The following is a 26423-nucleotide window of genomic DNA, read 5'->3' as shown; positions in this document are numbered from 1 at the left end:
TATGCTTGATACACCAAGTAATATAATAGTATTGTATTTTAAATAAGATTTATCAGTAATTTTATGTCAATTTTATATTTTAATTTGGCTTAATTACACTTTTGGTCCTCCTAATTTAGTGTAGGAGCAATTTTGGTCCTCATAATTTGAATTGCTTAATTTTGGTCTATAAATTCAAATAATAGGCAATTTTAGTCCCACAAATAATTTAATTCCAAAATTTAACAGACGTTAATGATATGAATTTTATGCTAAATAAACATTAATTATATATTATTTAATTTCTTTTCTGTTTTTAGTTCAGGTTGTGTGTTAATATTGCAACTGGAATGACCCGTTCTCCAAGCAGAAAGGGATGTTCTGCTTGCACGCATAGTCTGTTAATTTTGAAACTGGAACGTCCAAGCAGAACGGCCCGTTTTGATCCATTCGTCATGTGTGTATTTTTGTATCCGGAACGGCCAGTTCTAAAATGAGAACGGGTCGTTCTGCAAGGGTTGCAAGAAGAACGGGTCGTTCTGAAAGAGAACGGACCGTTCTGGATCCAGTTTTACACCATGCTCATATCCAAAACGCAAAAAAAAAAAAAAAAAATTAAACAGCTCAGAATTCGATTCCCCCAGAACTGAATTTTGAACGTGAACAGTGAAAGGTGCTTCTTGGATAAATAAATTGGTACAAGTGCTTTTTTGGTAAATTTTTTAAAAAAAATTCTATTTTAGTGAAAAATTCTCACTGCAATTAATATTAATACCCTTTTCATTTTGTTTTCAATGTTATTTGAATTTAAAATTTGTAAAATTTGAATATTAAATAATTTGACACATAAGAAATTAAATGATATATCATTAATATTTATTTAGCATAAAATTCACATCATTAACGTTTGTTAAATTTTGGATGATAAATTATTTGTGGGACTAAAATTGTTCATTATTTAAATTTATGAATCAAAATTAAGCAATTTAAATTATGAGGACCAAAATTACTCCTACATTAAATTAGGAGGACCAAAAATGCAATTAAGCCTTTTAATTTTCTCAACAAGTTCATGAGTTGAAAGACATTAAATATTGTATTAAATGTCTCAACAACCAGTTTACCTCTATAAAGAATACAGGTGAAGGAAGCTCAACTCAACTCAAAACATCCATTTCTTTTTAGTAATTACTATAAATAGCTTAAAAGACTTAGTTAAGATATACTTTATTTCTTTTGCAAAACATTCTTATTTAAGCCTTATTTAATAGTATTTTAAATTGACGGATAATCATAAAAATATTTTATATATTGATTTAAATTAATGAAATGATGTACCAAATAATTTTTAAATATATTAGAAATTTTTTAATTAAATCTATACACAAAATTTTTAATTTAATAGTTGGATCATTAAAATTTTTTATAAAATATAAGTCATTAAGTAAAATAATTTTAATTAGATTTACTCTTAGAATAAGTAGATTTCTCTTCTATGTATATAAGTTATCAGTTTAACATCCTTGTAACTTAAAGCATCCCAAAAATTAATACATATCCAACAAAGTATTATTGATAAAAATATAATAAAAGGAGAACAAATAACAAAAACATGAGAAGGACAAAATCGAAGGCCATGAAAAAGAAAACTCTGAGAATCTATAGTTAGGAACACCAAACCTATTCTGAAGGACTGGGGCACGCCAACCATGGAATTGAAAGCACAAACCATTAATAGAGAATCACTTTCTAATAACCAAATCGTGGTCCAACCCTTTTGGGCAATGATCTCTATTGTAGTAATATCAACCAACAATTTCAAATTGAGAGAGTGCAAATTAGCAAGAGGTAAGGTAAAGCTTCCAATTAACAAACCTAGGTTTTTTTTATAAAGATACTTGCACAAACGAAGCCAAACTAGGAGAGCCCCAAGCAACTCCACCGGTGTTTCATTTGATTCAACCCAAAAGAGGGGGATGCCAAATTACTTCTTTAATCCTAGGAGCCCAAGATGGGTGACCAAGAACATGAAAAACTTGGAGAATATCAAAATCATTCATGGAATTGAACATGGTGTTGTTTCTAAGATTACTGGCTAGAGTAGTAACAAACAAAATATTATGGCGAACAGAGAGAATGGTCAAAGGGTCATTTTTTATATCTAGCTTTATTTTGACTTTTCCAAATGAACCACAGTAGATTAACTATTAGTGAGGCAATGACATCCTGAACCTGCTTGCTATGACAGAAATAGAAGCCTGGACCAACAAAGGGAAAGATGTAAAATTTAATTGTCATTTTAACAAGGCTTCAAGCCAAGTCCAAAGTGTCCTCGCAAAATTGCACTTTATATAGAGTGAAAGTCTCCCAAAGCCATCCCACACTGAGAACAAACTCAGACAAAAATGCAATCATTGTTCACTAAATTGTCATCAAAAAGAAATTATCCATAGAAAAGCCACCAAACCAAGAAAGAGCGAGCTAGAGGAATGCAAGAAGGCCAAATAGGTTATGCCAAGCCACAATATTGGATCTCAGCCTAAACATCCCTAAAAGATAGATCACTTAAAACATATGGATGCCAAACTGCACCATCTTCTTTCTAATAAAAAAGCAATAACAATATCTTGGATTAAACGAGCAACATTTGGAAAATCCCAAGATTGAGGGAAGAGACCTGGCATCAAAATAACTATAGGATCCAAAACACTCACATGAAGCTTAGAATGAAAGTGAACAGAAAAGCCAATAAGGTCAAAAATGGGCTAAGAGAACCATTTGTCGATCCTAAAATTAATAGAAGAACCATCCCCAAGCTACCACATAGAATTGTTATCAACATGTGATAGAGAAGAACAATTTTTCTAAGACAAGTAGAGGAAAAAATGTAGGAAATTATAGGTTGTCCATTACAAATCCACCAAATCCATCGGGCCGGGGCAATAATCCCATCTGCATATTCCTATTGGAAACAGCCAACTGAACCTCTTCCTTAGTAGGAACATTAGACAACATGACAATATCTTTTAGAGAAACTAAGGAAGGAACATATGTCCACCAAACAATATAATAATATGCGACACCTTTAAGATTATAAATTTTTAAGATAAATGTTATTTATCTACTTTAAAATCTATTTTAAGATTAAAAATAATAACTTCAGATTTTAGAAGGATGAAAGTCAAAAGAAATTATAAGAATCAAAATCTAAATTTCTTCATTTTCTAAAGACCAAAAACAACATTCAAAATTTTAAAGGTTGAAAGACAGAATTTATTTTATAGAAACTAAAATCAAAATTAAACATGTTTATCTTACAATAACGAAAAATATATTTAAGTTTTTTATATATTACTCGTGGGGTCAAAACATTCCGTATCTTTATATTTTTTTAAAGACATTTAGGAATTATCAATCTTTATTGAATCGATTAGTGTTATATTTAGCCTTCAAAAACTTTGAGATTTCAAGTTTAAGTCTTGAATTTGTAAGAATAGTTAATTTTTAATATTATTTTTTATTATTTAAAAATTTAAGAATGAAACAATTAAAAAATTATGTAAAAAAAATAGGAAATCATTTTTATATATAAGTATAAATTTACGTTATAATATAGTTATTAACCTAAAATTAATTCATTTAAAAAATATATAGTATATTAAATTTATAAAAAAAATGTGATTGGTTCCTCATAGGTTTACCCAACCCCACAAAAACCAAGTGAAAATAGAGATTAATTTTAAAAATATAAATTTGTCTATTTAAAATTCGAACTCAAATCTGCTCCACCTTTTATGGAAAGGGAAATCAAACCTAGTTCGCTTTTTCCCATCCTTATATCAAATTTGTTGTGGTTTGGGGGTTATCACACACATATACATGTCTCTACATTGATAACATATTGTTTACTTTGGACCTGGTCCTCACGGTTTTACTTTTGGATATCACCCAAAAGACCTCTCTACTAATGGAGACAATCGTGTGTATATAAATTCATGTCCCCACACTACAAGAAAATGACAATTTTGCGACAGTTATATGGTTTACATTGCGATGGTTAGAAGTACCGCAAAGACACCATTGTGACGGTTCACCAATTGTCGCAAAAATGTCCGTCACGAGTGAATTTTGCGATGGTTACTGAAATCGTTGCACAAACCATAGTAAAATTGGAATTGCGACTCTTACAGCAACCAACGCAATAACTGCCTCTAAATCAGACGCTAAATATTTATTTTTTATTTTATTAAATTTTATAGACATCTCAAATTCTGTCGCTATGATCTTCTCAAGGATTCTATTTCACAATACTTCACTTTTTAACATGTCTTGTTCTTACTTACACAGTTTCTGGGAAACTTCCCAGAAGGTCACCCATCCCTATATTACTCCAAGTCAAACACACTTAACTATGGAGTTCTGATGAGATAAGCTACAAAAAAGCAGATACATGTTGTCAGTATAAGTAGTACAAATTAATTCATTTAAGTCATTCTCAACTATACAATCTCATACTTATATTATCTTTGGATCCTTCTCATTCTAGTGACCGAACCGTTATAAATATATAATAATTATATTACTAATAATAATTATATTATATTTAATTAATCTTTATTTATATATATACTTACTTTTATAATTAACAATCTACTTATTTCTATTTAAAATTAATATTATGATACAATTTAAATTATTTATTATAAATTTAAAAGTTTAAATAATAACTTATATATTTTAAAATGAGAAAGGTTATAATAATACCGGCGTCACTTATACTAAGTATTACACCGCTTAATAATTTTATATTAAATGTGAATTTTGTAAATCCAACCGTTAGATTGAAAGTTCATATCACTTTATATATTTATATCAATTTTTTTTTTAAAATTGAACAACTTGAAGGTAATCAAAGTGTTCATATTTTAGTATATTTTGAAATGTATATATTACGTCAATTTTGTTTTACAAGAATGAAGTATCAAATCATCTTGAATTAACATAAATTTTTGTATATATGATCTAAGAGTAATACTTAGTAAAAGTTACACTGGTATTATTATAACCCTTCTCTTTTAAAATATTATTTTTATAAATTAAATTTTAACATTTTAAATAAATTATTAATCAACTTAATTTATTGATTATCTTAAATCTAAGATATAAAATTCAAAAAAATGTATTTATCCGTGTTTTAATTTCTAATTAATTTTTTCTATATTAATTATTAGTAAAATTTAATAACTTTTAATTTAATAATTGGATCGATAAAATTCAACTTACACCATGAGTTATTGAGGGGAGTAACTTTATTAAGAGTTACTTTGTGAGTCATTTGATTCCTCCTCTCTCTCTCTCTCTCTCTCTCTCTCTCTATATATATATATATATATATATATCTATATATATATATATAATTTTGTTGATGATAATTGTGTATCTCATATTAAACAAAAATATATGTAAAATTGTTAATAAAATATAAGTTTATTAAGATAATATAAAACTTTCAAAAGAAAAATATTACTTTTGGTCTAGTCTACTATTAAATGTGTTTTTAATCCTAAACTTTATCAAATTTTACCGAAATTTTTGAACAAAATAATATTTAGTTTGTACTAAAAATAACATTTAAATTCTAATTAAATAGGGATTATATATATGTGTATTATATTCAAACCTAGAAGTGATTTTTAAGTTAATATTTGTGAAAAAATAATTTAATTTATCAAATATCTCATATTTAATTAACAATTAAAATAATAAATTTCATAAATTATTTATTAGTTTTCAATATTTTTTATTTAATCCACAATTAAGATGTATTATTAATTTCACTAACACATAAAAAAATGTAACACACACACACACACACACACATATATATTTATATATATATATTAATTTTTAGCTTCCTAGGATTAACATAAAACTTTTTTATTCTAAAATAATTTAAAAGACAGAGAAATAAAATTAATATAGTATATTAAAGTATTTTTTCCTTTTTAACATTTCTAAATGTAATTACATGTCATTATGATTTTATTTTTCTATTTTTTATTGAAAGTAAAATTATATAATTTTGGAGTGTACATGACTTTGTGTGAATTTTTATTTCAGTTTTTATCTTATAGATTGCGACGGTTTACTATAAACTGCCTCAATATAGATAAATTTTTTGGCAGTTATTTGACCCCATCGCACGAACCGTCGCAATGTTGAAAAATTTTGAGACGGTTGGGAGAAACCACCGTATGAAGGGTCGCAATATTAAAGCGACGATGGTTTCAGGATAATCGTCGCAATTTGTCTATTGAAATTCATCATTTTTCTTGTAGTGCCATGTGCATCCTATTGTTTGAATGATTTGAGACTTTGCTTGCATCCCAATAATCCTCCCCTCAAACAAAGGACCATAGTTTAACCCCAACAGCGAAAACTATTGATCAACGAGTATTATCTAATGGTGCCATAAAGCTCACTCGCGCTCTAAGTGTTTGCATCGTCGCTCCATCATTACCTCATGATAGTGAGACACACCTTCTAACCCTTTATGTTACTAGGAAGACTCTCTTCCATATGGACCCACTGTTAGAAAGACTTTTGACACAAGAGATCCCAAACTTGGATCCACTTACCAACCATTATACTTGTCGAGTCGTTCACCTATTCAAACCATCAGCTTTGATACCACTTGTTGTGGTTCAGGGGTTACCACAAACATACACATATCTCCACATTGGTAAGATATTGTCTGTTTTGGACTCAGCCCTCCTAGTTTTGCTTTTGAATACTACTCAAAAAGCTTCGCTACCAATGGAAACAATTACATGTATATAAATCTCACTAGTGCAAATAGAGGCTTTTACGTCACCTAAATGACGTCAGAAAACGGCACCACCGACGTTATAAAAACGCGGTGGCATGCACCGTAATTTTAGTAGATTATTTACGTCGGTCTTAATTGGGTCCGACATAAATTTTAACATCTACGTCAGCTAAGCATTGTGTCCGACGTAGATGTTAAAATTTACGTCGGACCCAATTAGGGCCGACGTAAATAAGCTGTTAAATGGTGCCCGCGCTCAACGTAAGTTTCAAAATCCCCATTAGCTAAATTTCAAAATTTTATCCCGCGCCTCCTTCTTCTAGTTTTCTTTCTCCCACGCTTCCTCCTTCTTCTTCTTTTTTTCTTCCTTCTCCCACGCCTCCTCCTTCTTCTATGAGGTAGCATCTTCAAGTTTGTGTTTTTCTGTTTCTGGGCTTTTCTATGAGGTTCTATGACGTAAATGATGTTTTTTTCATCTGTTTGTTTCGAGTTTTTGAAGGTGGAGAAGGAGAAGGAAGTGACCAAGTCTACCTGAGAACGCGCTCCTGGGTCTCTCAAGCAGAACGGGCCGTTCTTCTTGGAGAACGTCTTGTTCTGCTTGCAGAACGGCCCGTACTCCATGGAGAACGGGTCGTTCTTCAAGCAGAACGGGCCGTTCTCCAAGCAGCACGGGTCGTTCTGCTGCACTTGTTTTCTTTTTTTTTTATTTTAAATTTTTTATGACTTTTTACGTCGGACCTTGGCATGTTCGACGTAAATTTACGTCGGTTTTCGCGCTCCGACGTAAATTTACGTCTCCCGCTTCTACGTCGGACATTTTTCTGACGTAAAAACCCCTAAACTAACCGACGTAAAATGTGTATTATGTACTAGTGTCTGTATCCCCATGTCTATCCTATTATTTGAATGATGTAGAACTTTACTTGCATTCCAACTTCTTAAGAGAATTCACGCAACAAGGCCACATATTAGGAACTTTGTCTCCCCTTTCATTTGTTGCAAAGAATTTGAATCCCAAAGACCTTCTAAAACGAGGTGAGATAACATTCTGACTCACCCAAGGCTATGCAATAAACAAGAGGTTAGGTTTGAGTTTGGCATAAATATGCATAAGAAAAATGAGTTGGCTCATCACACGCAAAACTGCTTTTTTCTGTCCGATCACGGGTTTAGGGTGGAGGAACTGCTATTGTCGCTGCATTTTTAGTTAGCCTAAGCTTCTTTTCTTGAAACTTAGATAGAACCAAAGTGAATTTTGGTTACTCATCCTTATTCTGTGCCTGTTCTCACAGTAGATGCAGTGAAGTGTCATTCACATTGACTCCAACACCCACTAAAGTAACTCTACTGCTTTGAGAACACCTCATGCCCAAAGGGTAATCTTTCATAAATTACTATTTTATCCTCATATGCTCGATGAAGGCCAAGAAATTTGTTGGGCAGCATTAGCTTCAACAAGAAAGAACCAGGGGATGATCGTGATCACCAAGGAAAATCCATTTAAATTACTCATAGCTACCTATTTAACTATCTAAATCGAATCTATTACGGATTTTATCTGTACATGAACATTTTTTTTTCCCACCCAAGGTTCGTCTGGTGACCAAGTTGGGATTTACTTAACATAAAGTTAGATAAAATATTCAAATGAAATTAGTATTCAAAAATTAAACCAAAAATATTTTGAAATTTATATTTTCAAAATAAATCATATCAATATAAAAAAAAATTACTTGTCTCAACAACTCTTTTAATGTATTAAAGTTTAATGACCCAATGGTTAATCTTTTTATATGTTATTTCAAAAACTAAACACACAAATTAGATAAATTGAAGATTTGTAGTTAGGTAATGCTATAATTGACTCATTTATATTTTAAAAATATTAAACAATAAATAAAATTTATTTATTATTAAATAGTTTTAAAATTTTATTGAAAATTGTAAACTTCATTAATAAGAATATTTAATTTAACAATCGATTTATTAAAAGATTGATATATATATATATATATATATATATATATATATATATATATATATATATATTGATTGGATAAAGTAACTCTACTGCTTTAACAACAACTTCATCCTTGCCCATATAAAGATATTTTTCCTGCTTGTTTATCACGTATTAATTTTAATAAAAATATATTCTAATTTATTTATATCAAACTTTATAAAAGAAATTACAGGTTTCAAAATATTAGGCAAAAGTGAGTAGCATAAGCTCAATTTTGAATGTGAACTAATTTCAATATAAAAATACACCAAGTATAATTTTCAAAACTCAAAATTGGTCTGAGTTGAGTATACCTATATAAAGAAGTCCAAAAGAGGAAAAACAAATTCATGAACTATAAGCATGTTATTCATTTCTAGTAAGTTTAATACCTTGTCTATTTCAAAGTCAGCCAAGTAATTCACGCCTACATTGTATATGTGCATGGGAAAGAAAACTGCCAAGGCCTGAAATATAATTAATTATTCAGAAATATTAATTAATGAAGTTAGTTAGAGTCAAATGGCATATGCTGGACATTTTCAAATAACCAACAAATTTGAGTCCCCACCTTCAACAAACCAATAAAAAATATTGGAGAAATATCTGATAATTTCTCGACTGCAAGGAGAGATACAGAAGTTATGTTTATTGCCTGTACACACGAAAACTAATTAAGTAAATCATTCTAAAAGATTCAGAATGTAACAGCTTTTTTTTCCCTAAAATCGGAATAAGTATAAATAGTTCTAATTTTCCCCCCTAAAATTAGGTATAGGTTCATACAAAAGAATTAGATTAATATTATATAAAAGATTAATGCAAGAAAAAAGGTTTGACTTAACTGTAACAATCGTTGCGTACGGCCTACTAAATTTGTAAAAAGCATACAAGAAATCTTTGGTAGAGCCCCAAAAGCTTTTAGGATTGGCAATTTGAGGTTCAGATTCAAATGATTCTCCTGCATTCACAACAAAACTTCTAGCACATTCTTGACTTGAGGATCCTACCTCAATGCATCTATAATGATGCTTCATATGATGTTGTTGTTGACGCCTCTCAATGTTATATTCATTATGGATTTTCTGAGTTTTACACCATGAAGCTTTTGTTACGTAACAACCTATAATATCAAATGTTGAATGTTAGTAGCAGTGAGATTGGAAAGAGATTTTTTTTTTTTTTTTTTTTTTTTTACTTTTAGGATAAATATTAAGAGTAAACCATCAATTTCATTCTTGAAGTATCATTCTATTTTCCAAATGATTTCTGAACTAATTTTTTTTAAAATATATATATTTAAGTATTTCTAGAACTATCAGAAATCATATATTAAATAATTCCAAATTATTAAAAAAAATTGAAAGAAAAAAAGTCTTCAAATTGATCTCTAATTTTTTTTTTTTTCCAAATTACATTATGTTAGGAATCAAAATTATAGTTTCTTCATATTAAGAACCATTTAGAAAAGAGAATAATATTTGTTGGGAAAATTTAATAGTTTATTAAAAAAATAAACACATGTAGCAAAATTTAGTAAGAAAATTATAATAACATATATGATTTCCATTGTTCATGTTCTTGGAAAGAGCACACACAAAATCACTACTTGCTTCTTTATGAATACAAATCTTGTCTGCAATACATTGACACAATTAATTAAGAGTATTTTTCCAATAAGTATTTTTATAATCATTTACAAGAGAAGAAAAAATAAAATAATTTTTTCCATAATTTATGGATAAACTAATCTTTAAAAATTCTTTTATATTAGTGTTTTCAGAAACATATTTTTAACTTATATATTTTAACTTATGCAAAAACTAGTTTCATTTTTCTTGCTTATTTTCTTATTTTCTTTTTATACAAATTATTTTTTAAAAAAATTATCTAATCAAACTCTAATAGCATTGTAAAAAATGTTAGTTTGGTCTAAATTTTGTGATTAGTCTTTAAGTCTTAAAGTCTGGAATTTAAATCTTTGATTTACTTTAAAAAAAAATTGACGTTGAAAATATAATCTTAATTTAGATAGAGACTAACTCAGACAAAGTCTAAGGATACTCTCATTAATATGATGGTAAAAAAAATAAATACTAGTTTTATCACAAATCCTCTTCAGTATTTTAACAATCCAAGTAATTGTAATTATGCTTTTAATTTTTGTAGTGGACACAAAAAAGACGGGACAAGTTGACTTAGTTGATTAAGTGGGTTGAAAATCCTAACCATTCCTTGATGGTAGTGGGTTAATCTACCAAATTTTGTTTTAATAAGTTGACCCACCAAATAATAATAACCATATTGGTAAAAAGAAATTTTTAAAAAATACAAACTTACATATGTACAACATTACATATATACAACATGATTAAAAATATTTGCATTAAAATTAAAAGGTTAAAACCTTTATTTAGTCTTGATAATATTTTTTTGTTTCAATTTACTCTCGCTTTAATTTTTTGTTTCAATTTGATCCCCAATAATTTAAATTATTGCAATTTGGTACTTCCGTCCAAATGATTTAAACGAAGTTAACTGTTGGCCACGTGGATGCCAGGTGGATGCCACGTAGATGGATGCCAAATTTCTTGAATACACCTGGAACCAGAACGGCCTATTCTGATTGCACTTTTGGTGTGTAAATTTTGTACCTGGAACGGGCCGTTCCAGATGCAAAATTTACACACCAATAGTGTAACTAGAACGGGCCGTTCTGGTTTCAGAACAGGTCGTTCTAGTTCTAGAACCCATGCTGTTAATCGTGCAAGAAAAAAAAAACCCAATTTACAAAGCATTTCAATCACTAGATTTGGCAATATTGTCAATGGGGATTGATAACTTCAATTGCTAAACATTTGGGCTATACAGTATATTATTAAGGACGATGCAGTGTATCACTAAGGACAATGGTAGCAAGTTTTATTTCATTGTTAGTCAAACTGGAGTGAACCACTTACTACCAAATTGACACTATACAGTCAAGGATGAAACGAAACGATGTTTTCCCTTGAAGTCATTGATGATGTACCCCAACAATAACAACTTGTTCTTGAGGAGGTACAACCTGAATTTTTGTGATTTAGGGTTTTCCTTCAGCGTTACCCAGATGATTTCCTTTCTTAGTAATTTCTTTGAACTTTTTTAGTATATCACTACAAAAAAACTAATTAAATATGGCGGTTTTAATATGGCAGTTTCAAGAAACTGTCACTATTTACTTTATAATACGATAGTTATAAAACTGCCATTATTTTCATTCAAAATATGGCATTTATAAGTGTCATTATTTTAACGACAAAAATGTATGTAAAATATGATATTGTTCTATTTTTAAAGATGTCATTATTATTTGCTTCTAAACTAAACTTTATTTTTTCTCAAATTTGACTTAATGAATTTTGAAATTTGAATTCCCATTTTTATATTTTATTATTTATTAAGTAGATATTCATTTTATTAATTATTTAAAAAATTCATTAAGAAATTTTAAAAAATTAAAACTCTAATTTTTTCGCGCAGGGTGCACGCTGCCTTTTCACTCATCAACAACCCCCTCCCCCTCTCTTCAAATCCCCAAACCCTCCTCCACTCCTACACCGCTACAAACCCTAGATTCAGACGAGGTAGCTCCTCCCACCGCCACCGCCACCGCCACCCAAACCCCGGATTACCACTCCTCCACCCTCCTCCACCTCTCCTTCAACCAGGACTCTGGCTGCTTCGCTGTCGCCACCGACCGCGGCTTCCACATCTTCAACTGCGAGCCCTTTCGCGAGATCTTCCGCTGCGACTTCGGCCCCGACGGTGGCGTGGGCCTGGTCCACATGCTCTTCCGATGCAACATCCTCGCCTTCGTGGGCGGCGGATCCGAACAAGTTGATGATCTGGGACGACCACCAGTCCCGGTGCATCGATGAGCTCTCCTTCCGGTCAGAGGTGAAGGGCGTCCGTCTCTGGTGTGACCGCATCGCGGTGGTCCTGGCCCACAAGATTGAGACTATTGCTAACCCTAAGGGCCTCTGCATTCAAGAACAACTTAGGTAAATGAGAAGAAACTTCAATTAAGAATGAACAACAATGCCAAAATCACCCAAGGAATTGAAACTTGGTTGCATGGCTGCTTATAGTATTGGTTTGCAATTAGAATTAGAGTTTCATTTATTAAAGGTTTGTGCGTTGTGAATGTTATTTTAAACGCTATCTTTTCTTATTATGTGTCTGTTAGCACGATCTTTTTTTTTTCCTGTGAATCTTGTGGTTTGGATTTTTTCTTTATTTCTGTTTTTTCGAGTGTTCTTGGGTTGCTGTTTCATGTTTGAAATTGGGAGCTTAAGTTGAAAATATTGGTATTTATGTTGTGTTGAACTTTGATTTCAAATTAGGGAACTGAGAAGGAATGTGGAGAGCTTGGTATTTGTCTTTCTCTGTAAAAGGATGGTCCTGTGATGGGAAAGGAACCAATCTAACTCTAATTTGTTATGGATTTGATTTACATAGTGGTTGTTTCTTGATTCAGCTTCTTGTGGATCTTCAATATGTTCTCTTCAATTTATAATGGATATACATTCTGTTGGTTTATAGACACTTTGGTTGATGTCACGAATAATTATGAGAATGTTTTTGTAAAACGTGATGCAGACTTTGGATTTTTTTTTTCTTCTAGATAGAGGCATATGCTTGCCTAAACTGATAAATTACAATCTCTCCCTTGCCCCCAAATTCTAATTGGTTGTTTAGCTAATCTTTGAGCGCATATTCTTTGTAAAGTCTTGTTAAAAGGGCTTAGGTATCTATCATCTAACCAAAGTGAAAGAATTTGCTTATCATATCAAAAAGCTAGTCATTGTTCTTAAGGTTTATGCCTTCTATCTTATAATAATAATTATAGATGCCATTAATAAAATTCTCAATTAGTTAATGGCTTTGTTTTGAAGGCATTGTTCGTATGGATGTATTAATAAAATTCATTGAATGTTTGCGGATTTTGTATGGTGCTCTTCTTGTTAACGGAAAAAGAAAAAGCTTATTTGAACTTAGACTTGTAACATTTAACTCTATGGGTCCTGTTAACATTAAACTCTATTAACTATATACTCCTATTTCATTAGGTTTGACGGGTTTATACAAATAATAAAAATGAATAAATAGTATATAGATGGACAGTATAAAACTATAAATACTATTCTCATCCAATTATAGTTTCTATGTACAATAAGCTTGTTAATTTTTACTACTATAACTATTTTTAGTTGTCAGATTTCTAATTAGTTGATATTTATATGCATGGAAATTAAACTCTAATAAAACTCTTTTTTGCATATTTTTAGAAACCCTGTATTTAAACTTGTGAACAAAGAATAAGAATAATTGCTTAGTTAAGCAATTTTCCAAAATGGGCGATGTTTTAATTCGTATGGTCAGGGTTTTAATGGGTGATACCATGTGTTTTCATACCTGAAGATTTGGCTGCTATGGCTGCTGGCACTACAAGAAAAAATAGAGTTAACGTGGGTTATTTTTTGCATTACCCGCGGTTAAAACCTCCAGAAAATGTATTTCCTGCGGTTGTGATTTTCGCCGGGAAAGCATCCGTGACAAACGATTTACCAGCGGTTTTTGACAACCCCCGGAAGTGCGCATAGCATAACCACGATTTTGTAACCCCCGTTAACGACATAGTCTACCAGGGGTTATAAACCCCCGTTAACCCCCGTTTCCAATCCCTGCTTCCAAGCCTTGTAGAGCACTACTACAGCACCTTCAACACCAACAGAGCAGGCTTGGTGGGTCTCTATCAGGATGGTTCCATGCTCACCTTCGAGGGCCAGAAGATCCAAGGCGCCCCCTACATCGTCACCAAACTCACTTCCCTCCCTTTCCAGCAGTGCCACCACTCCATCTCCACCGTCGACTGCCAGCCCTCCGGCGTCAACGCCTGCATGCTCGTCTTCGTCAGTGGCAACCTCCAACTCGCCGGAGAACAACACCTTCAAGGATAAATTGTTGGAAGATTACTGCGTTTTGAAGATTAAAAACTTTGAATTTATTTGTGATCTAAGATATTGGAACCATGTTGATCCAGTTTACCCCTACCATTTAGTAAATGCTTGTCATAAAAAAATAAATTGGAAACGCACTTTGGTGGGGGGTGCGGTCTGGGAAAGCTCTTGGTTGGGGATGATAACGGGCCAGGATTCGCCTGCTTCGCGGAACATCTGCTCGGTCTCGAAGTATTGACCCTTTTTCAAAATGAGGCTTCTTATGCTTTGAGCGGGGGTGGAGGTGGCGTCGAAGACTTGCTCAAAGGTCACCGTTATCTGCGGCAGACGCTCTTCCATTCCGCGCTTCACCTCCACTTTGCACGCCGGGTTCGATTCCTTCGCCTTCCGCGAGTTGCATTGCGCCGAGTATGAACGAAAGAGGTGGAGGAAGGCGAGGGAGTCGGAGGGAGAGAAGGAGGGGAGGGTTTGGGTGATGTGGCGGAGGAAGAAGGGGGTTGGAGTTCGCCATTGCGAAGCGGAATGAAGGAGGGGGCTTAGGGTTTGGTGAGAGAGGGAAACCAAAAGATAAGGGAGAGGGAAATGAAAAAAAAAAAATTATCATTACAAAAATAAAAAAAATTTAAAAAAATAATATATTATTAAAATATACCAACGGTTTTAAATTTTAACCCCTGTAATTTAATAATACTTAACGAGGGTTATTGAAACCCTAGTTAATTACTTATGTTCCCGAGGGTTAGCATAACCCTCGTTAAAAAAACCCAGTTAAATACATATTTTTTTGTAGTGTGGCTTAGTTCATACTTCTGTTAATCAAGTATATAATTAAATAGTTGAAAATGATTGAGTTAAGAAATGTGCATATGTTGTCTTAGTTTTATTATATTACGTGATTGAAATTAATTGATATAAAATTATTTTTATTATTTCAGGTATCAGATGTTGGAAGTGGTGCTCCATCACCAAACAACATAAGAGGATCTTCAAGAGGAAGCAATGCTGATAATGAGGGTAGCCAAAGGAAGGCTAGTTAGGCACATTAGTATATTAGAAAATGCTACTTTAGTTTATGTAATGAATTTAAAACTTATGAAGTACTTTGACTCTGTTTGATATAACTATTTATGTTTTACCTAGTACAAGTAATGAATGAATCAACTTTATGTTTTGTATTTTGTTATTACAAGTTGAAGTATATTGAATGAACTTGGTTGGTTGAATGTTTTAAGAGTTGTTGATTACTTCGATTTCACACAATTATGACATTTTAAATATACAGGTGTTTTTAATATTAAAAATATTTAATTAAAAATTTAATTTTTATAAATAATTATGATGAAAAAAAATATTTATTTGAAAATTACGACAGTTAGAAGCGTCATATTTTTATGTACAAATTGTTATAATAATGGCAGTTTGATCATGCCATATTATTATGGAAATAATGGCGCTCAAAATTGTCATTATTAACCTATATAATTATTTTTTATTTTGTAACTTACGACATTTTAGAGTGTCATTATTTACACTTCTAAACCGTCGCTTTACACAATGTATTAAATGGCGGCTGTTGCGACGGTGCGCTTGTAACCATCGTTTTTTACTTTGTGGCGGCATAAATTATGGCGCTACAGGGAACCGCCACACATGTATATATTGACTGTCATAAATGTCATTATTTATAATTATAACTGCCATTATTAACGCGTTTTTTTGTAGTGTATGTTATGTTCTGAATTTTTATTTTCAGTTTCTTAACCATGTTTCTGTCTTTGAATTTATGATATGTTATGAATTTTTATTTTCAATTTTTGAACCACATTGCGGCATTTTGATCAACACATGTATGAAGTTGGCGTTCTGGAATGGGCCGTTCTGATGCACACATGGTGTGTTAAATTTGCATTTGGAACGGCCCGTTCCAGTTGCAAAATTAACACATAACTTGTTCAATCAGAACGGGCCGTTTTGGTTTCAGAACGGACCGTTCTGGTTCCAGATGTATTCATGAGATTTGGCATCCACGTATGCATCTACGTGGCATCCACATGGCATCCACGTGGCCAACAGTTAACTCCATTTAAATCATTTGGACGGAAGTCCCAAATTGCAATAATTTAAATTATTGGGGACCAAATTGAAACTAAAAATTAAAGTGGGACTAAATTAAAACAAAAATATTATAAGGGACCAAATAAGAGTTTTAACCAAATTAAAAATAATAAAAATATCATAAAATGCTACACCAATATCATTTAAAATTAGATTATCATTAATAAATCATAATGAACTATAGTTTTAATGTGTTAAACTACTATCAAAAGGTAAAATAAAATAAAAGTAAACAAGTCAATATTGATTATCTTTCAAATAGGAAAAAAGGTTTCAAAAATTGATTCACTTTGACCTATAGCATTTAAAATAGGTTTAGGAGACATGTTCATTAGCACAAAAGAGACCTTTTATGTCTGTTATTTTAGATTTTTTACGTTGGAAAAAAGTCTGACGTTAATGTGGGAGACGTAAATTTACATCAAGTGTTTTAGCCGACGTAAAATTATGTCAGACATCTCCATGCTCAACGTAAAATGGTTGATAGATAAATAAAAAATAAATCTAAATCCGTAAACACGTCCAAAAAATACTCAAATGCTTCAATCCAATCAGAGAGATAGGTCTAGAATAAAAAATGGGTCTTGCCGCCGTGCACCGTGAACGAAAAACACCCAAAGGTCTATCACCACTGTTGCCGAAAATCGTTGGAGAGGAAAACAGTGTCATGAACACTCGCGTGCAGGAGTAAAACAACATTTTTACACAAAAAGATTAACACACACATGAAAGCACTAACCTCAATTCGTGAAAACGCCTAAATGCTTCAACCCAATTTGAGAGATAAGTTTAGAATCAAAAATGGGTTTCGCTACCGTTGTCGTCACCGCTCACCGTCATTGTCGTCACCGCTCACTATCGTTGTCGTTGCCAGAAATTGTCAGAGGAAACCGCTAGAGGAAAACATGTAAAAACACTTGCACGCACGAAAAAGATGAAGGTGCTGGGGGAATAAAATAACTTTTTTACGTCGGACCAAAAGGGGTCAGACATAAAAATTGAAATCTACGTTGGATTTTACTTCATATCTAACGTAGATTTTAATTTTTACGTCGAACCCCCCTTTGGTCCGAAGTAAAAAAATTTAGATTAATTTCAAAAATGTCACCGCGTATTTTTTATGTTAGGTGTTTTTATGACTGACGAGAAAACGGTGACGTAAAAGACTGATTTTGCACTAGTGGTTGATGCAAGAGAGTAAAGTTGTAGCTATTACTTTTGGGTGATTGAAAACCTATGAGAGAAACTACCTTACATATGATTTTGAGTTAGTTGCTATAATTTTCATTTTGAAACTTTGGAGTCATTACCTATATGGTTTAAGATTTGAGGTTTTAATTGATCACAAGAGTCTTAGGTATTTGTTTGATCAAAAAGAGTTGAACATAAGTAGAGAAAGTGATTAAAATTTGTTAAGGATTATGACTTTGTGCCTAGATATCACCTGGGTATAGTCAATGTGATAGTTGATGCCTTAAGTAAAAAATCCTTACACGTGTCATCATTAATGATTAGAGAGATGGATTTGATAACTGATTTTAGGTATATGAGCTTAACTTGTGAAATTACCCTAACAATGTGAGATTGGAATGTTGAAGGCCACTAGTGATTAAATGAGACGATTAGTGAAGGTCTGGAGACTAATCAATTTTTGGTAGATATGCTAGAAGCCATAGAGTAAGGAGAAATGGGTAATTTTAATTTTGGAAAAAATGGAGTGTTAAGGTTTAAAGTTAGGATTCGTGTGCCTAGAAATACTAAGCTTGGGAAGTTAATAGAAAGATCATTGGAGTAAGCTTAGTTTTCACACTAGCTAGTACCATTAACATGTATCATGATCCTTATGAAGATGTTTTGGTAACCTAATATGAAAAATGAGATAAATGAGTTTATGTGTACTAGTGTTGTGTGCCAAAAAGCTAAGGTGGAATACCAAATACCTTCAAGTTTGTACTAAGCCCTGGGGACCAAACTTAGGTTGATTCATCATATCACGCTCAAATAGATAGCCAAATTAAGAGAATCACCCAATCCTTAGAAGACATATTGAGAGCATATGTGTTACATTGAGGGAATAGTTGGAATAGTACCATGCCTTTGGCAGAGCTTGCCTATAATAATGGTTACCATTATAGTATTAGGATGACACGCTATCAAGACCTTTATAGGTGGAGGTGTAGGACACCCTTGTGTTTGTGTAAACCTAGTGAGTACCTTGAGCTAGGGCCTAATGTAGTGCAATAGACTACAAAATAGGTCAAGATAATCTAAGAGAAGATGAAAATTGCTCGAAGTAAGCAAAAAAGTTATATTTATAAGAGAAAAAAGACTCAAACTTCCAAGAAGATCATGTATTCTTGAGAGTCCCTCCATGAACTGGGTTGGTAGAGCCTTAAAATCTAAAAAACTTACACCTTGTTTCATTAGTCCCAATCAAATCTTAAAAGGAGTAGGTGAATTGCATATCGAGTTGCTTTGCTTCCAAACCTCTTAAATCTCCATAATGTCTTTCATGTGACTCAACTCTGTAAATATGTCCATGGTTTGTCACATGTGATTGAGTTGGATGATCTTAAGGTAAAAAGGAACTTAACCTTTAAAACCTTACCAATGAGAGTTAAAGATTGAAGGGTTAAACAACTTATATAAAAGGAAATTCTCTTATTTAAGGTTATTTTGGAAGGACCTACTACTAAAAGTGTTACATGGGAGCTTAAGAGCAAGATAAAGGAGTCTTACCTAGAGTTGTTCATTACACGTAAAATTCATAGACAAATTTTGTATAAAGGAGGGAGAGTTATAACATCCCATTTTTCAAAAATAAAATAATATAACTAAATAATATATATTTTATTTTATTAGTTGGATTGTTTATATTTAGATAGGCTTATAAATTAAACTAAGGATGGTTTTAATAAAATAAGAGTGTTTATAGAAAGATAATAAAATATTTGGGTTGGTTGGATTGTGGTAGTATAAAGTTAAGTTTGAGTTTGGATTTTAAAGCCTAAATCAACATTTAGTATTTTAAGAGACTAAAATTGAGGGATCAAAATATTACACTTTAGGACTTATGTGTTTTGCTTCCTAATCTTGAGAGGAACTGTAGAGGAGAACTTGCCTAAAGAACTTGAGGAGCAACTTTTGGATTCTTAAGATCACGCCCTATAGATTTAAACATCACCATCTAAGGTAAGAGGGAGAATGAAAATTATCTCATATATGGGCATATGTTAAGAATTTTGGATAGTACACGGTGATCCTTAAGCTTTTTTAGGTTTTTTATATGACTAAAGAGATTCTAAGCACCCCAAAATTTTTTGAAAACAAGATCTTCATGCTTAATTGTATAATTTCATAAATTGGTTTGTTGATTGAGATAAACTTAAATTATTTGTCTTCTTAGGGTTCTTAAGTGTTAATCTAGTACACTTTGTGAAATTCATAGTGTTAGAGTAAGAATTGGAGAAAATAATTTGTCTTTTCAAAATTGAGTTTGCACTTTTAGAGCTCTATTTTTTATCGCACAATTATGCTTAGGAGGTACCAAGGTTGTGTTGGGGGTGACCATGACCATGCTTAATTTAAGCATGGTTATGCTAAAGGAGTATGCTCATGCTAAATGGAGCAAGCTTGTGTAGTTTCTAAAAATTTTTAACATAGCCATCCTAAGTTTAACCATGGTTTTGCTCAATTTTAATTGTTGAAATAGCTTTTGAGGTCTTCATAATAATTGTAGTCTTGAATATGAGTTTTCTAATAGAGTTGGAAGTACTCAAAAAGGAGGTTTAAAACTCAAGATATAATCAAATTAGTGAGCCAAGGTTAAGTTATCAAATTTAGACTTAAATGATGGTTAATCCAACACTTGAGATCAAAATAAAAGTTGTAGATAATTATCTTAACTTATAAAATTAAAATCAAATTTCAAATTTACATGAATTATCTATTTAAAATAAAACATCTAAATTGATTCTCTAGCCTTTTTCTTTGTTTAGATGAAATGGTTAGCAAAATTTCTTTTGTTTGGGGAATTTGTTACCCTAAGATGAAGAAACCTCAAATTCACCCAATGAATTTATTTAACTAAGCGATTTTTGACCTAAAGTATGACATCTTACTTGTGCTATAAAAGGAGAAAGATTCAGACCTCAAAGGCATATCACTCTACACTTTAACTCTTTCTTTCTCTCTCTCTATCTCTCTCTCTCTCATTCTGGGATTGAAGCTTGGTGCTAGGAGGGAACTGATACCCATCATTTCTAGTCTTGAAGAGTGGAAGTTAAATCAAGTGATGAGATCATTTTGTAACCTTGAGTTGGCACTCTTTAGTATGAGTAACAAACTTTCTTATTTCTTGGGATCAAATGTAATCAACCTTCATATGTATTTCTCTTGATCAATACATTTATGCTTAGCCTTTATTTAGTTTTCATTAGTGATTCTCTTATGCACTTAATGCTTGTCTCATCTTGATTGTCTGTATCATAATCTATGATCTTTGATTGATTGGAAGAAGGTCTTTAGATCAATAACTAAATTGAATCACCTAATGAATTGCTAGGAATATAGTTCAACTCATTAGTCATATAACTTAATGAAATTCATGCAACTTTTCTTCATTAGTCATGCAAGGGATAGATGATCTATGAAGATGCTTAGAACTAAATATCAAGGAATCGGTGATTAGAAATATATATCAATTAAATTTTTGGAATAAATATGAGCAAAGCATGTGTCTTAGATTAAGGAGTACATTAAATCTTGGTTGGTAAGGTTTTATCTCAACCGTCTAAATAAATTGAATTAAGTCCAATTTTAATACTTGTTGCATCTTATTTAGTTTGAATTATAAATTATAAAAAAAAATTTGTGTCATATGTCAATAGAAATGTGGATAGTAATTTATGCTTAATTGGTTTTGAATCTAAAATTTGGTCAATCTATGCCAAGTTCCCGTGGAGATGAGTCATACTCACTACTAATTATAAATTAATATTGATATGATTATAAATTAATATTGATATATTTGGCAAAGGATCAACAAGTCTCAAGTGTTGTTGTTGGGGACTTGTGTCCAAATATCTATCATTTTCATGTTCATAGCTTATTAAGTTTTACTTTTTGTCTTTGTATAGTTCTTTAGTATTTATTATCTTGTGCTGATTTGTGTATTCTAGTTTACATAATTCATGTTTATACGAGTTAAGGTTCTAGCTGAAGACTCGGTTTACGACCTAGAGATAAAAAGAACAACTAGGAGAAATAATAATATAACAAGAAAAAGGAAACAACATGAAAAACGAAGAAAGTAACCAAATGATTCATTTAACCTTGCTTCTTCCTAGTTGAGAGTGGATTGAAATCATCACCCATTGTGGTGATCTAGTTTGTGTACTTAGGACAATCTCATAGTTGCAAGTGTTTTATGTGAAGAGAATGACACTACATATATACAGAGTTAAGAGCACAAGTCCACATAAGTATTTTTGAATTGTTGTTGCTTGTGTATTGCTATGATGGTTGTGAGTGTTTAAATCTACCTTACTTTCTCTATATGTGCTTTTAACATGTATGAGACATTCTAACTCCTCTGTTTTTTGTGTAAGTTCTTGATTTGGACTAAATGTCATTTCAGGTGTAAATTAGGTACATGAGTTTAAATCTAATAGAGAAAAAGTTTAAACTTTCACTTTTATTTTATGAGATTGCTTTGATTAGATTGCAATAGTAGAAAATTAGATTAATATCATGAATATAAAATCGGTTACTAGAAAGCTAGATTTTCAATTTTATATCTAACACGGTGACAAAATTAAAATTAAAGCAAATACTTTCTAAATCGGCTGTGATATAACCGATTTAGAAGATACTATTAAAATTGATAAAGGAAACCCGATTTTAATATAAATCAGGTATACTAATACCCAATTTTAAAATTGTTTTCTAAATCAGAACTAATATATTAAGAAGGGGATTTAAAATTGGTAGATTTCCACGTTCTTTGTCTCTTCCATCCTCCACGGATCAAGATATCATAGTTTCTTCACCAACCCCATCTCACTCCCATTTTTTCAAGTATCGCAGACATTAAGGATGTTAGAGATGCTTTGGTGGCCTTCGCAACGATGATAAGGACGAGTTTCATCATGAGTTGCTTCATTTCATTAAAAAAAAATTATGTGACTTTTAAATTATGGTGTGTGTGGCAAGGTTTGGTGAAAAAAAAAATGCGTTCGATTGCGCCACCGCAGATTGCTTCGATGGGTTTATGTTGTCTTTTAACATTTTAAAATTGATTATATCCCAATTTTAAATAGTCACTCCTACAACATCGAATATTTTAAAATTGATTTCGCAAGCGATTTTTTTTAAAAAAAATAACTGATTATTAAAGCTTATTTTAGACTGACATTGTAATAGGATTAGCTATTTTGATCTATATGTCTGGTTATATACTTATATTATTGTTTAAGTTTTAGAAGTGGGAACTTTTGTAAAAGTTTTTGCCTATTTATATTTTTTTTATTATTATTAAAGTTTCCTTTATTTCATAATAATTAAATTTAACTATTTTTATTTAGTATAACTATAATTAATATTTTATAAAAACTACATTTGGGGGCTAAGGTTGTAACAAAAACAGTTAGCAAATTATAAAAATCACCCCCTCCCCATAAAAAAAAAATTGAACAAATTTATCTGACTTATTTAAAGTTATGCTTATGAGTAGGAGAGTTTATAATTCTGATTACTTTAAATAGAAATATCATACAAGTTTTGAAAAAAAAAATCTATACATATAATGACTTGTAGATAATATACGTGATATTTTTAATTATTTTTATTATGTTTATTGTGCATCTTACAATTTATTTAATATTTTGAAGAGAACCAAAAAAAATAAAATCCAAATTGCATTAAATTATATTGGATTGGACCATATTTAAATTTTAAACTAAATTGATTGGAAGATAATTAAAAAGTTAAATAATTTAAATCAGTAATATTATCTAATCTATAACCACTTATGTATGTGAAAAAGTAAAAAACAAATCAAAAACAAATTACATGTGTAAAATTTCCTTTTTGGCTCATTGGCTGTCTACTCCTTATAGAAAAACTGATAGAGCAAGAGCCCTTCTATTTCACATTCTTAAAAAAACTGAAGGATTCTTAAAGGTACTGGTGAACAAAATCAACATAATGAAACATTGCAATAAATTTTTTGTCCAAAGAGATGGAAATAAATAAATAAACATACTTGTATAGTAACTGTTGGCGCATTTTTTAGTCCTCCCATAACTTCCAACTGCAAATAATGTCTCTTCACGTTAGTCGCAGCAAATTTCTTTTCAGAAAATGAACAAACATCTTAAATCACTAGTAGAAAATAAGCATATTACGTCACCCCTTTTACGTCGGAAATATGAAAATCCGACGTAAAAAAAATGCGGTGGCATTTTTGTAATTTTTGCGAACTTTTTTACGTCGCACCTGGTAAGGTCCGACGTAAAAAGTCCAATCTACGTCGCACCTGGGAAGGTCTGACGTAAAAAGTCCAATTTACGTCGCACCCTACCAGGTCCGACGTAAAAAAGACGCAAATTTGAATAAGAGAGCGCGAGGCACACCGCGCGCATTCACTTTTCATCACTTTTCATTTTTTTCTCTGTAAACCCTCTCCCTCTTCTTTGTTACTGAATCGTTTTCTTGTTTTTTGCAGAGGGATGAACTCTTTGTTACTCATTTGCACATTGTTGCTGCTCCTCAGGTATGAAACAAGGTTTCGTTAGCACTTTTCTACTTAGCATTGCTACTCTGGTTATCTATTTTATTCGATTTTTTGGTTGTTTTATTTGTGTAGGTAGTGGACGTTTTTGTTGTTGTTATTCTACGAAGCAGAATGGCTTGTTCTGCAAGCAGAACGGCTGTTCTCCAAGCAGAACGGGCCGTTCTCCAAGCAGAACGGGCCGTTCTCCAAGCAGAACGGGCCGTTCTCCAAGCAGAACGGGCCGTTCTCCAAGCAGAACGGGCCGTTCTCCAAGCAGAACGGGCCGTTCTGCCTGCGTTCTTAAGTTTTTTTTTTTTTGTTTTTTTACGACTTTTTTACGTCGGGTTTCGTAATTTCCGACGTAAATTTACGTCGGATTTGAAGCCCCGACGTAAAATTTACGTCTCCCGCTTCTACGTCGGTACGTTTTCTGACGTAAAAAGCCTAAAATATCCGACGTAGTACACCTCTTTTGTACTAGTGAATTTTCAGAAATATTACACAAAAAATGGAACAAGTTTCATGGCTTACCAGCAGGAACAGAAAAGGATACAGGGAAAGACCCAAGATGCAAAGAAGCCATTAACTTTTCAAAGAGCTTTTGTCGTTCAGTTTCATCAAAACACAAACTCTCCTTCTTATGAACTAATTAAGAGAGTTTGATCCTATCAATTAAAGGTTGAAATCGCATTTTTAATTAATTTTTTAATTTGTTTCAAAGTCTAGATTGTCGTGGGTGACGTCACAGTTCGCAATTATTTGATTAATTAAATATTCGATAATACAACTTGTTTACTAATGTATACTACTATAACACCTACAACAATTCAACTTAATTAAGTAGCATAACTTATATATGCAATTTTTTTTTATAAAAATAAATTTCTACAATCCCTATCCAACTACTACTAAATAGATAAATCATATATATATATATATATATATGAAGAGAGTTCAAACGACACCGATGTAATTTTTATTAAGTGTTACAATGCTTAATAATTTTATATTAAATGTGAATTTTGAAAATTCAACTGTTAGATTGAAAGTTCATATCTCTTAGATCATATATGTCAAATTTAGTTAAAATTGAACAACAACTTGAAAGTAATCAAAGTATTCATATTTTAATATATTTTAAAATGTATATATTACGTCAATTTCCATTTTTCACTTTTTCACCTTTTTAAATTGGACTAATTTTAAAGGAATGAAAAGTTTTTTTTAACCATTTTTTCAAATAGAAAACAACTTTTAAAATCAGAGAAAAAAAATGTAACTCTACATGAGATTGCTTTAATTTTTAATATAATAATTTTTTTATAATATTATAATTAATTAAAAATATTTATCGACTTTATTGATAATTAATAGTTGTTAGAAAATATAATTGATCACTTTTAACATAATTAATCTTACTTAGAAAGACAATTTAATATTACTTAGACCAATGAATTTATAATATAATATTTTGTGCGTAATGATTTTTAAATATCGATTAAATTGTTTAAAAATATAAACTAATAGAAAATATTACTACTAAAAAAATTAAAGTTGGTGAAGAATATATATATATATATATATATATAATTTAAAATAATCCGTTACTAAAATTTAGCAATCCCATGAGCAGCGAGGTAAAGTCATTTTTCGTCATTAATTAATTTATTAATTTTTTGTACTAAAAGAGAGAAATACTCATCGTGAATATATTCATATAAG

At 31.3% G+C, this 26423-nt stretch overlaps 1 protein-coding gene and 1 long non-coding RNA gene across 4 annotated transcripts in view; one reads left to right on the top strand and one right to left on the bottom strand.

The window, feature by feature from the left end:
- LOC109794840 (naringenin 8-dimethylallyltransferase 2, chloroplastic-like) overlaps nt 1-25343 on the bottom strand; it is a 31212-nt gene extending 5869 nt beyond the window's left edge. For 2 of the 3 annotated variants that reach the window (XM_083072626.1, XM_083072627.1), the window contains exons 1-5: nt 25233-25343; nt 24192-24239; nt 9656-9933; nt 9382-9465; nt 9203-9277 (exon numbers count right to left, since the gene is read on the bottom strand). In XM_083072626.1, coding sequence (XP_082928752.1) covers nt 9203-9277; nt 9382-9465; nt 9656-9933; nt 24192-24239; nt 25233-25284 — 537 coding nt within the window. In that variant the 5' untranslated portion in view covers nt 25285-25343. The remainder of the gene's footprint in view (nt 1-9202; nt 9278-9381; nt 9466-9655; nt 9934-24191; nt 24240-25232) is intronic. The other variant, XM_083072628.1, reaches the window with a different exon arrangement.
- LOC145956854 (uncharacterized) lies at nt 10831-15987 on the top strand. The gene is made up of 2 exons (XR_014433154.1): nt 10831-12853; nt 15748-15987. It is a non-coding gene; the product is annotated as an uncharacterized LOC145956854 (long non-coding RNA).
- Nucleotides 25344-26423: the final 1080 nt, after the last annotated feature.

This window comes from Cajanus cajan, chromosome 4 (assembly GCF_000230855.2).
Source record: "Cajanus cajan strain Asha chromosome 4, NIPB_CcT2T_4, whole genome shotgun sequence".
Classification (NCBI taxonomy): Eukaryota; Viridiplantae; Streptophyta; class Magnoliopsida; order Fabales; family Fabaceae; genus Cajanus; species Cajanus cajan.
The sequence above is the reverse complement of the archived record's forward strand: the minus strand, read 5'-3'. Positions and strand labels throughout refer to the sequence as shown.